This window comes from Rosa rugosa, chromosome 7 (genome assembly GCF_958449725.1).
Source record: "Rosa rugosa chromosome 7, drRosRugo1.1, whole genome shotgun sequence".
Taxonomy (NCBI): Eukaryota; Viridiplantae; Streptophyta; class Magnoliopsida; order Rosales; family Rosaceae; genus Rosa; species Rosa rugosa.
Genome location: NC_084826.1, coordinates 438,668 through 451,626, shown reverse-complemented (window position 1 = coordinate 451,626; position 12,959 = coordinate 438,668). Strand labels below are relative to the sequence as shown.

The 12,959-nt window shown below is 37.1% G+C and overlaps 1 protein-coding gene, 1 long non-coding RNA gene and 1 pseudogene across 6 annotated transcripts; 1 reads left to right on the top strand and 2 right to left on the bottom strand.

Moving 5' to 3' along the window:
• The first annotated feature begins 1,499 nt into the window (after positions 1-1,499).
• Positions 1,500-3,087, top strand: LOC133722414 (uncharacterized). 5 transcript variants are annotated; one of them, XM_062149316.1, is made up of 3 exons: positions 1,500-1,650; positions 1,735-1,902; positions 2,723-3,087. In XM_062149316.1, the coding sequence occupies exons 1-2, from the start codon at positions 1,587-1,589 to the stop codon at positions 1,896-1,898; spliced, it is 228 nt and encodes a 75-aa protein (XP_062005300.1). In that variant the 5' UTR covers positions 1,500-1,586; the 3' UTR covers positions 1,899-1,902; positions 2,723-3,087. The 5 variants fall into 5 exon arrangements, with proteins under 5 accessions (XP_062005300.1, XP_062005297.1, XP_062005299.1 ...); XM_062149313.1 differs by having other exon boundaries at positions 2,715-3,087; XM_062149315.1 differs by having other exon boundaries at positions 2,688-3,087.
• A 764-nt stretch (positions 3,088-3,851) lies between these two features.
• Positions 3,852-5,645, bottom strand: LOC133720787 (pto-interacting protein 1-like; annotated as a pseudogene).
• A 2,317-nt stretch (positions 5,646-7,962) lies between these two features.
• Positions 7,963-11,835, bottom strand: LOC133722022 (uncharacterized). The gene is made up of 3 exons (XR_009852421.1): positions 11,441-11,835; positions 10,915-10,975; positions 7,963-9,777 (listed from the first exon to the last, which is right to left on the bottom strand). It is a non-coding gene; the product is annotated as an uncharacterized LOC133722022 (long non-coding RNA).
• Positions 11,836-12,959: the final 1,124 nt, after the last annotated feature.

Below are 12,959 nucleotides of genomic sequence, written 5' to 3'. Positions count from 1 at the left end.
AGCTTTTTTTTAAAATTGGAATCGGACATTGCAATGCTGTCCATGTCCAGGCCGGTCGAGATAGCACACCAAAATCAAGAATGCCATATTTACACACTTGTTTTTTCTCTCTTTTTTTTGTATAGCAATCTCATCTTGCATTGTTTTGGCTACTGGGTACGTAGGAGGACATTCTCTCCCCCCCCCCTCTCTCTCTCTCTCTCTCTCTCTGCGTGTATGAACATGGATGGACAGAGTGTGAGACAAAACAAACTTCAATGGTGCTCACTTCTGGCTTTTCTTTTTCATTAAAGTTGTTATATCTACTAAGATCCGGTTTGGAATAGTACAGCTTCTATGTAGCTTTTTAGTTTTCATATCAATTTATATAAGCAACAACTTAATGGTTTAATTTTTAAAATAAGTTGCCTTATTTAATTTTATCAAACACATTTAGCTGCTTAACGTATAAGTTAGGCAGCTTTTTGCACAACATAAACGATGCCAAACTGGGCCTAAACCATCTTATTCATTAAGAAATGGTCACTCATAAATAAAGTTTAGTGGCGAGATCAAACACCGTGTGATTGATTTGTTGAAAAGAAAAAGATTTTATATTAAGAGTAGTTCTATTCACATCTCCTCTATTAGTATTTGGACCTCCTTCAATACTTTTTACCATAGAACTTTCAATTTAGTCATTTGTTATTTTCTCTCTACAGCTCCTCTTATTCCTCTCTCTCTCTTCTCTCTTAAAATTTCAAGCTTGAAGAAAAATAAGGGAATCGGAATACACAATGGGATTTAATGATTGATTTCTTTAACTAGGTGAAGATATAATTGCAATCAAAATAAACAATGAATTGGCTCCTCCATTTTGTTTGATAAACACATCGACTTTTCTGATTAGATAGCTTAGATGCTGATTGCTTTTGCTCCAGGTATGATTTAATAGGGGGTTGGTTTGATTGGAGAGATTGTACCGGAGTTTGATAATTTAAATAAAATGAGCAGAGGAATAAGGTGTTAGGACTTAGGAAGAGAGAGTTCCAACAATCATTCTATACCATATGAATTCAAGCATGCCGGAAAAATAAGTCAATTAATTTTTAGGTTATAGAGAAATAATTTTATATAAACTACAAATAAGAAATTTCTGGGGTTGAAAGAAATGAGAGGTTAGAGAGAAAGAAGGTGCACGCAGCCTTGAATGAAGAAATGGGAAAAGAATGAGATTTTTATTTTTTATTTTATTTTAACTTAGAGGGGCAAAATAGGATTTTGAAATGTTTGAAAATAAGAGGGAGATTCAAATGCAAATTTTAGAGATTTGAATAGAATCACTCTTATATTAAATAAGTGGCAAAAGATAATATAATTTAAAAATAGGTGACTCACACTCAATTGTACCGAGGTTTTTGAGTTAAAACCCGATATTAATAATGGGTCTCGGGTCACACTTGTCATCGTTTAACATGACTAAGACCGATGAACTGGCCCAAGCCAATTTTGGGCTCGAATCTTCCCAACCGAAGCCAAAGCCCAAGCGAGTTGTGTGTCTGGTAAGCGGCAACAAACAGTGGAGAAGCGAAAGCAGGAGCAGAGGAATGTGGAGAGACAAGCCCCCCGGTTTGAAGATTCTGTGGGTCTGGACCCTCGGCACCGCCGCTGGTACTGTATTAACTCTACGGAGGTTATCTCTTCTACACTCATATTTCATATTTCATATCCTAATCAGGTGTCTGGTGTTGTTAGTTTTAGTTGCCAATGTGGTCAGGACCAGGATGAGAGACATGGACACCCTTATGAACAACACTGAGCAGCATCATCATCAACAACAACAGGCGGCCGCCGCCGACACGGAGACACTTTTGTTGCCTGAATCCGATCAAGTGATTCGGGAAGAGAAATCCTCTTAGCTAGGTAATTTGGCAGTTTTGTATCTAACACTCTACCCTTCTCTACTATTGAAGAAGAAGATGTCTTCAAATATCACGTTTGTGTGTCAGTTTGGATAAACGGTTTTACGGGCTTTTTGACAAAGATTTTGTGTAATGTGTTTGTCGTACTGACATGACCTATTTCAAGATTTCATTTTGATTATGTTGACATGGCAATGTTATTGTTGATGAGTTGCTTAGTGCTGGGAATGGGTCCAGTCAAGGATTCAGACTCAAATTCACAGTCTGGCTGTTTCCTAAAACTAATATTACTCCTTCTATGTGAGCTTGAGACTGGAGACAAGTCAATTAGGTGGATAAATTTAGAGCTGCCCGCTAAATTGGAATATGAATGAATGATTTTAGATTGTAGCAATTGTACGAGGTGGTGCTCTCACTTCACTTTCTGTGCGAGTCCTCTCTCATTGTTTTTATGTTTATGAATAGAATAGTACATCAATTCAAGCATCAGTTGGATTGCATAGTGGTAGACTCACTAACTGTTTGTAAATCATGTGCTGGTTTGAATATCTTGTTCGGTTAGCAAGTCTTTAGCTTTAGTACTCAAAACTTATTCTAAAAGCAAAATTCATGTTGCCATGCTCTAGTGAAGAAATCTTCATACTACTGAATTATTATATGCCACTGCTGTATAGAGTCAAGTTGGTGAATGCCAGCATAATTCTTAATCTTCTGTGTCAAAAATAGATGCTTTTTCATTATTCTGGTTTTCCTGCCGTGGTAGTTTTTCATTAAGAGACTCTACAGAACAACTCAGATTTGATGAAATCCTAGATATTTAGCCAATTGCTCCATGTCTTTGGGACAAATGCCTTGATTGGGGAAGGTTCGTATGGAAGAGTATATTATGGGGTACTTAAAAGCAGGGAGCATATGCAGCAATCAAGAAGCTAGATGCCAGCAAACAACCTGATGAGGTATCTTGCACATGTATATAGATGTACCTGTTGATTATTATTATTGTTACAATGTGAGTTCATTAAAACTCAATTGTCAATTGAGGAATTCCTGCTTTAGGTTTCTATGGTATCACGGCTGAAACATGATAATTTTGTTCAACTGCTTGGTTATTGTTTTGATGGGAATTCTCGTGTTCTTGCCCACGAGTTTGTATGTAATGGATCTGTTCATGATATTCTACATGGTATGTTAGAGTACTATATAATTATGGTTTTGGATTTCACAACCTTGGTTAATGTGTTTCATAGGCAATGAAATTACCCATGTCCAATTGAAGTACTTAAGAAAAAAAGACATTTGTATTTGACTCAAGATTTTAGCAATGGTTATGTTTTAGTAGCCTCTGGACTTTGCTCACCCTTCTTTACCAGTATCTCATCTGGTATCTATTTAAGTTAGGCATAGTTGGCATCACTTGTCGTGCCCTTCATTAGCCTCTCTGTTTGCAGCATATTAATAATTGTTGTACTATAGCCTGATGACTCCGGCATTTTTTGAGGAAACATGTTAACATAGACCTAGAATGCCCAAATTACTTATGAAGCAACCGTTGAATTTACTGTTACATATATAATATATCTTTGCGTACAGATTATGAATGATGAGGTCTTGCAAAAAACTGTAAATTCATTACACCTTCTCCGTCCCACAGAAAAATATGTTCCTCCATTCAAGGATCCATGATGGAGGTTTTGGTGACTGCATATTTGATTTTCTTGTCCACTACTGCAAAACGTGAAATTTGTATACCTTTATTCTATTACCATTCAAAATTTGGCTGCAAGTTCCAGTATGCTCTGGGTTTGAAAACGATGCAATAGACCTTCCACCTGAGAAATCAAACATTCATGACCCAAAAGAGAGAGCGGAGTGAGGAAAATAGAGATATGAAATGCAAGAATCCGAGTTTCTTTTAGGTAGTAGGTAGTAGAAGTCATTGATGTACTGCAATTGAAACTTGAAACTGGTAATTTCCTTCCATTGATGATATATCGAACAATGTACAAAGTCAACATTGTGAACTTACAAAAAGGGGCTCATTCAATTTTGAGCAAATAATAGTGTGATATGTAAAAACTGACACCAAGGAAATGTAATAGCTACGATTGAACACTTAAATCTGGTTCACAGCTAAAAGTACTGCCTGCAAGGTTGCTAGATGAATTTACCACCACCCTCTGAAACAATCTTATTTGTTATATTATGCAGAATTACTGCATGCATGCACATTTAACACATCTTCACAGGCAGAGCTACTGAGCTAGAGGAGAGAATAAGGATTGGGATTGAAATTCACAAGCTTGGCAATTCACCAGTGGGTCCAGGCCGAGCATTTAGCAGTAGTTGTCTACGGCTTTGACCACAATGCTCATGCTTGTGCGGAAATCAGCCTCATATTGCACACACAAGGCAGCAACTGCAGCCATCTATAATCAAGAAATATAAGTAGCATTTAGTACTAGACGTTTGTTTGCAAAATCAGACTTGGCTATTATGTTTTATCTTCTACATACAAAGTCATGAAGAAAATAACAATAAGTCTGCTAGTTTAGCAACTGTACACTCTTTTCAATAACAAAAGCGAATCCATCAAGATTACATATCTGAGTATATATGCATGTGTGTGAAAGATGGCGAATACCTTTGCGACAGCCTTGGTGGGGAGTTCTCCTCCTAGACCCTAGTCTTGCATCAATGCACTGCCTAACTTTGTCTTCACTAAGTTTTGGTGTAGCCTAACAAATCCTAAAATTCCAAAATCAGCTTGGTTAATATGAAAAAAGCATATTCCTATATATGTCTAACAACTAAGAGACAGATAACATGCCGCTAGGCTCTGCTGTAGTGCTGTCCCCGTGGTAATGTATGATCAACAGGTTTTCTTCCGGTCAAAAGCTCTACCAGGACAACATCAAAACTGTAAATATCACTTCTGGCATTCAAGTGTCCAGTCATCGCATATCTGTGACACACAATAAAATTAGTGAGTATACTAGTACTCGGGGCCTGTGAGATACAAAACCGTAGGTAGTAAGTATTTAATGGCTAAGCTGATGTTCAGACTGATTAATATGCAATGAGGACAATTAGTAAATCCTAAATCCTCCGAAACAATTTGGGGTTTTTTAACAAATTTGGAGGACTCTCAGCCATCAAAACAGCATTGTTTCAAGTCGAGAAGGACCAAATGCATTACATAGTTGCAGAACACAATCTTTAGAGAACCCAAGAAAAGCTTACTCTGGGGCATGATAACCAAAGGTTCCTAGAACACGAGTGGAATGAAGACGTGCTGCTATATCAGGAGCTTAATTGGATAAATCGAAGTCTGCAATCTTAGCAACATCATCATCAAATATTAGTACATTGCTGGACTTGATAGCATGATGAATGATATGGGAGTCCGTCTTTTCATGTAAATACTTGAGTCCTCTTGCAGCACCCACTGCAATTTTAACACGTTGTGCCCAAGTTAGAACAGGACCAGGTTGAGATCCTTTCACACATTTCCTTCCTGCAATAAAAACAAGATATCAGTTGAATCACTACAGTTTCCGGAAATTGAAATATGACAGTGACAAAAACATATCAGTTTATAGCTCTTTCCATAAGCAGTTATCAAGCCCATGATGGTATTCTAGGTACTCAAGGGGGGAAGCAATACCTTGTTATACTGAAACTCATATATCGTGTCAATTCCTCTGTCAATAACCCCACAGATGCGGCAAACATATCCAAGATCATCCTTTAAGACAAAAGAATGCTCACAGTCGCCTTCACTGATTCTTTCTTCGATCAGATAAAGGATTTACAGTGACATCCTATCAGAATGAGATGAAAATCAATATAAAATAATGATTGTACCAATCCTAAAGCTCTGAAAAAACAATTAGTCTTCCAATCTCTTTGCATTTCTCAACTTATCAAACATGTCAATGCAAGGCTGATAGACATATTTAGGGCCCTGAGGGTGATCACTCTTCCCTCTCTGTGTTCTTCTTTTGTATCCGAGACGGCTTCTGGATTTCGTTCTTCAGAAACATCTTCTTGAATTTGTCTTCTGCGGCTCTCTTCCTTTTATCCTGCAGTCAAGACTCAAGAACAAATATTGATGATCCAAACTTCCTTAAAAAAAAAAAAACATCTTACCAAATCCTTTTGTGTCTCTGCCTGTATTAACTCCCTCACAGGCCGATAGCTAGATGTTGTGAACAAGTTCTGTAGAAAAGTGAATTCAAATTCTAATTCAGACCTAAATATGCATTGGACCACCAGACAACCAAATATGTAATCTAATGCTCTGACCTTAAGATCGCTTCCTTCAGTCATAGATGCAAGCTCCCTAAAATCTAGCTGGTCATCTACATTCTGTTCAGATAAACACACATATATACAGACGTAAAGCATATTTAAAATCAATTAGCAATATCCATTAGTATCTTCCACAACATGTTTAAGTCTAAATTACTCTACATCTCATAGAAGCAAGCCATACAATCTTTTGAAGGCGAGTGCCTCTTTCAGCCACCTGAAGAAACTTGATCACACCGATGCTGTTTCATTACTGAGACCAACATATATCTGACCTGCACATCCAAAAGTTCTATTCACAAGGGCAATTCATGTTCTTAAAACATTGATAACAGAGGCTAAAGCCATCAAGCTGAACAACTTTATCAAAAATGTGGGGAGAAAGAGCAACATAATGAAACTAACCTTACCAGAATCAACAGCTCTGCCGACAGCATCAAGTTTTTCCTCTATAGTTGTTAAAACTGAAATAAAATTATGAATTGATTGCTTGAATCTATCAATGGCCGCAGTGACATTCCCAGCATCCAAACACTTCGGCCCAATAGACAAATCGAGAAGGAGAGAAAGCAACATGTTCAAGGCTTCAAGCTCTGCGAATTTCTTTTGCTCAGACCAAAGAATTCGAGCTTCTTTGGTTCATAGGAGGCGAGGATAAGAGAGGTGGAGAAAAGGGGGGATGGGAACTCTTTCATAAAAAAAACAGAGGGAAGTTTTATTTTTGGCCCAAAAGAAAGCCAATTTTTATACGCTAATTATATCAGTTTTTGTACATATAAAGCAAAATCACTCAAAATGAAAACAAGTCAATTTTTTTCACACGACATCTATAACTATGTCATGGTGGATACACGTGAATGGTTGAAAATAAAAAATTTCAATTAAATTTTTTAATTTTATTTTATGCGAACCGTAAGAAACACAATTGTGTCAACTATTGTTGTATGACTAGTAGATTGCATTTAAAGTGATGAACACCTTTCAAATGCGAAACAAAGAGAAAAATGAATTTGAAAAAAAAAAAAAAACGATAGTTGGATAGGAAGATTGAAATTTTGAGTGTTTCTAAATGTATCCAGCAAATTTTTTAGTATACCCAGCAAATTTATTTGTTTAAATATATATCTAATTAAACCACATAATTTCCCAAACTAACATTACCTTGTACCCACCAAAAGAAACACTGCCGTGAAAACTTCTCAGCATCCATTAGTACCATCCTCTTTGGTGATTTCGATTAACCAATCCTTTTTTTGTGTTGTGTACTTGTGTGAAAATCATGGATTCACTAATTCAAGTCTTGTCCTTCATCACAACTCTTGGGTATGCTAATTTAACTCGATTGAAGTCGTGGGAAAGATAGAGTTTTTATATTCAACTCGACTGAATTTGTGGGATATATGCTCATTTATAGAGAAGGGAGGGATTCCTGCAGTTGGAATGGCAGAGTTTGATTAGATAAGAATTGGAATAGCAGAGTTTGATTAGATAAGAATTTGTAGCTTCTCTTGTTGATTTTGCTGAGGGTTTGTTTAGTATGTAATGGCAGACAATTGCTCTCTGCCTTCTGCTATACCAACTTCATCTTTTTTCTCTACTCCAAGATTGTTCCCTACCTTCACCTCAAAATCCATCTCTGAAACTGAAGCTGTAACGAGCCCAACTTCCATTCTCGAAACCAAAGCTTCTTTGGTCTCAACCCATTCTGGTCCAAATAAAACACATCCAAAGCCCCATAACCTGAAACCAAATGCCAACAATTAGATTTTTTGTCCTCCATCTCTCTGACCTACAGTACCTACACTGGGAAATTTTCATCGTTGTGTTTTTTTGCTGGGTACAAGATAAGGGTAACTTGGGAAACTATGTTGTTTAATTAGATATCTTTAAAAATAAATAAATTTGCTGGGTATACTTAGAACTTTGCTGGGTACATTTAGAAAGACCCGAAATTTTTTATGGTTGTTCTTAAAAATTCTACTAATTTCATATTCGTTTCGACTTCGATACGCATGGCCAACCATAATTAAAGGTATAACCATATATATATATATCAAATTTCTCAAAGGGCAATTCCTTCGAGAAATACAAAAATGAGGAAGCCGACAATTGGATGAGAGTATTGAAATATTTTATGTATATTGTAAAAAATTTAGTCAATTTCGTTATAGTTTCGATTTCGATCCACTAAGTCAACCATAATACACACACACACACCATCTACGTTGATCGATAGCATAATGACCACATGGAGGAAACATAAATTATCAAAATCGACCGTTGGATGTTATCATGATAAGAAGAAATAGTTATGGTGAAAATTTCAGCTATTTTCATCGTTGTCTGGATCTTGATCTACTAGGTCAACTCCAAATCCTAAGTACCACATAAAACTAATATGCTTATAACCGGTCTTTCACAACTTCTTTTTTCAATCTGTCAACTCTCACGCTCTCGTGGGTACGAGCTATATCAATCAATGTAAAAATTTAGGGAAGTTCATTTCCTAGTGATTCAGCTCCCCTTAGGGAAGTATAAGTGCATAAAGGGTTGACCACTTTGTTTTATGTCAAAATGACGGCAGATCGAGTAATTTTTTTTTTGCACAATACCTATTAATACTCTATAAATAGATGGGTAATGTCAGATTTATCAACTTTCAGTTTCGATTTTTGGATCGCACAAAATCTTGATATGTCTACTAATATGGTCTAACTTGTTTATTAGCTGTATACAAAAATATACCTTCCATAAGCAACAAAGTGGAAAAAATAGAATTTATCAAAATCGACCATTGGATGTTATCATGGTAGGAAGAAATTGCAATGGTCAAAATTTCAGCTATTTTTGTGGTCGTTTGGGTCTTGATCTAATGGGTCAACGATAAACCCTAAATACCACATAAAACTAATATGCTCATAACCGGTCATTCGGATCTTATTTTTTTGATCTGTCAGCTCTCACGCTCTTGTGGGTATGAGATATACCAACCAATATAAAAATTTCAGAGTTTATCTCCTAATGGTTCAACTCCCCTTAGGAAAGTATTAGTGTATAAGGGGTATTTGACGTCAAAATGACAGCTGATCAAGTTAATTTGTCTACACGTATTAGTTTTGAGTGTTTGGATAGCACAAAATATGGATATGCCTACTAATATGGTCCAACTTGTTTATTAGTTGTATACAAAAATATTGACAGGACCCGCCCCAGATTTCACCCTGAAATCCGAAGTGGCCCTGCGGGGCCCACTTTAGAAGAGATTCTACCAAAAATTTGGCGGAACTTCCCCTAAAAGTAGGGTACCCAAAACCTGTAGGAAAACATTTACACTTCTAAATCATCCATCCTTAATCTTCTGGAGCCATCTGCTCCCCAAATCACAACTCCAATTTCACAAATATCAGTCTCAACCCAAAAACAATATTAATCCCATAGGTTATCAGAGCAATACTAATCCACTAGGTAACAAAGAAAACAGAAATAGAATGAGTACGCGGAAGCAATGCTGTTGGCTATGCCTCGACTCCATGTACGCCCGACCTCAACTAATTTCGCCCGCAAACTGGACATTTGAAACCGAAGGGCCCAGGGGAAAAGTATTGAAAAACGTTAGCGTGAGTGGATAAAAATGAACAAATTAAAACCAAATGTATTTCATACTTTCCCACATTTTTCGATATATATATATATATAATCCGGATGCATGCAACCTTTATAAAACACTTAAGAAAATAATCTGAAAAACGTTGAACTCCAGAAAACCGACTAGCCCCGCTAGTCACAACAGTAGAGTAAAATATTGAAATTTCAAAACTCGAAAATATAAGTCCAGCCCCGCTGGTTAAGAAAACTCAGACTAGTCCCCGCTAGTCAAAAATAGTATAAGTAGGGGAAGATGATAGCCATACGAATAAGCCACTCAGGCTTGGTTGGGTGATAGCCTCCCAGGCTAAAGAACTCCCATAACTCCCGTAATATACCCTTACGCCACTAAGTGTAGCGATAGGATACTGGGCTACAGAATTACTGTTACAGAGACAGTAACCTGCGCCACAAAGGCGGAAGGGCTACGGTGATCCCATCACCGCGCCACAAAGGCGGAAAATCAATGCTAGCATGATAAAATCACCCCTCAGTATGGCACAGGGAAACATAACCGAAAATCCAGTAAATCCAAAATACATAAGGCTTCCCCCATCTCTCGTAAAAGAATTTCCAACGACGTGTCCCACACGCCAAAAGTATCTCCAAATTCAAAAGTAAATAAAAGAAAATAAGCATAGTCCAATGACGTGACCCCGCACGCCATAAAATCTTCAAATAATCAAAGTTCTCAAACCGACATTATTGCTAAGGCATTCCCAATGCCAAAACCAAGGATCAAATAAATAAACAAGAAAATAATCCCATCGAAATCCCATTTCGAAACCTTTCCAAAAATCTCAAATCCATGAATAGGAATATAACTAAAAAAAATAAAATTTCGGAAATCACCTCGGAAATAAATAATTCATCAAATAAAATTATAAATCATAAGCAACTTCGGAAACGAATCATTATCGAAAGTAATTATATGAGATAAAACGAAATCCATCTCCGAAATCGAATCACATGCTCGAAATGTAAAATGATAAATAATTAGAGCATAATCAAAGAATAAATGCATGCATCATTTACTTAAAAACAAAAGTCCACTCACAGTACTATTGGGCGACCACGCAAACGAGTTCCTTCATTTAACCGTAGCTCGCGGCATTGCCCTGTACACAATTATATTTCCGTAAACGACAATCCGATAAAATAATTACGAACCTAAACGAAACCCGAAAATCCCTATCTCCATTACTTCTCAAATTCAACCCAAATCTCTTCCACAACCCCAATTCCTCAATTTATATATCCCACAACGAAAACGAAGGAAATCCGACGGCCGGATTTCCCACAATTCAATCACAAAACTTCAAACTTCGGAAATTCACAAATAATTCCAAACTCTTCCAAAAATTACCAAACTTCACATACAATCTCTATGATAATTATAGAATTCAACTAGCCAGAAATTGAAATTAAAAAGCTACCCTAGCCGCCGCTACCGCCGCCCACAGTGTCGGCGCCGCCGCCACCGCCACCAGCTCCGATGGCCACCAAACTTTGGCAGCAGCATCTACTCAACGGACCCAATAATTCTTTCAACTGTAACTAAGTTAGAAAATGAGCGGAAGTACCTCAACAATTAAGGAGAAGCTTGAACTCAAACTGTGAATAGTGACCGTAATCTTCCAATCGTCGATTCTTCCTCTACACTGCAAATCGTTGCAAAAGATTTGGGGAGCATCATCTACATCGGAAGCCGCTTCCAAATGATTATGGTTCGTCGTCGGAGGTGGCCGGAATAGGAAGAAATCGGCGTTGACTCAAACTGCTACAGTAAACTTCTAAGGCTTGATGCGTCGTTTTCTGGCCAAGCCGCCGTGAGCCACCACCGCCAGCGCCAAGAGGAAGTCGAGACGAGTCCGTAGCCACCGGTTTCACGCTTTTTGGTGGCCGGAAAGAGAAAGCAACCGGAGTTGCAGAGGAGAGAAAGGGAGAGCGACAGCTCGGGGAGAGGAAGAAGAAAACGGGGGGGGGGAAAGGGGGAGAGAGAAAAGAGTTACCGGCTATAGTAAAAAAAATTCAAATATATACTAACTACCAATGAACAGTAACTTTATTATTTCGCTTATAACTTTTGCACACGAGCTCCGATTTTTACGTACTACCTATGCACGCGCTCGGTTTAACGTCCTCTACAACTTTCATGAAGAACATTTTCTCAAATTTTGACCCGAATAAAAAGTCAACTTTTAGGGCCACCTAAAAGTACTGAAACGACAATAAAAGTGATAGTAAATGTCGTTTACCGTCCTAATGATTAGTAAACCGGTGAATCAAGATACGGGATGTTACAAATATACCTTCCATAAGTAACAAGGTGGAGGGAATAAAATTTATCAAAATCAATTGTTGGATGTTATCATGACTAGAAAAAATGGATGTGGTCAAAATTTCAATTGTTTTCGTCATTGTTTGGGTATTGATCTACGAAGTCAACCACAAACCCTAAATACCACATAAAACTAATATGCTCATAACTGCTCATTCGCAACTTATTTTTTCGATCCGTCAGCTCTCACACTCTGGTGGATGTGATATATCAATTAATGTAAAAATTTATAAAAGTTTACCTCCTTGTGATTTAGTTTCCTTTAGGGAAATATAAGCGTATAAAGGGTTGACCACATTATTTGATGTCGAAATGACAGAGGATAAGATTAATTTTTTTACATAGTACCTAATAATACGATTAAAAATATATGGGTAATGTCAAATTTATCGATTTCTAATTTCAATTTTCTGGATCGCATAAAATCTTTATATGTCTACTAATGTGATATAATTTGTTTATTAGTTGTATCAAAAAATGTGTCTTCCATGAGCAACAATGTGGAGAAAATAGACTTTATATATCAAAATCGACCGTTGGATGTTATCATGATAAGAAAAAATGGTTATGTTCAAAATTTCAGCTATTTTTGTAGGCGTTTGGGTCTCGATCTACTAGGTCAACCACAAACCCTAAATACCACATAAAACTAATATGCTCATAACCGCTCATTGGCAACTTCTTTTTTTGATCCGTCAGCTCTCACACTCTCGTGGGTGTGAGCTATATCAACTGATGTAAAAATTTCTGAAAAATTTACT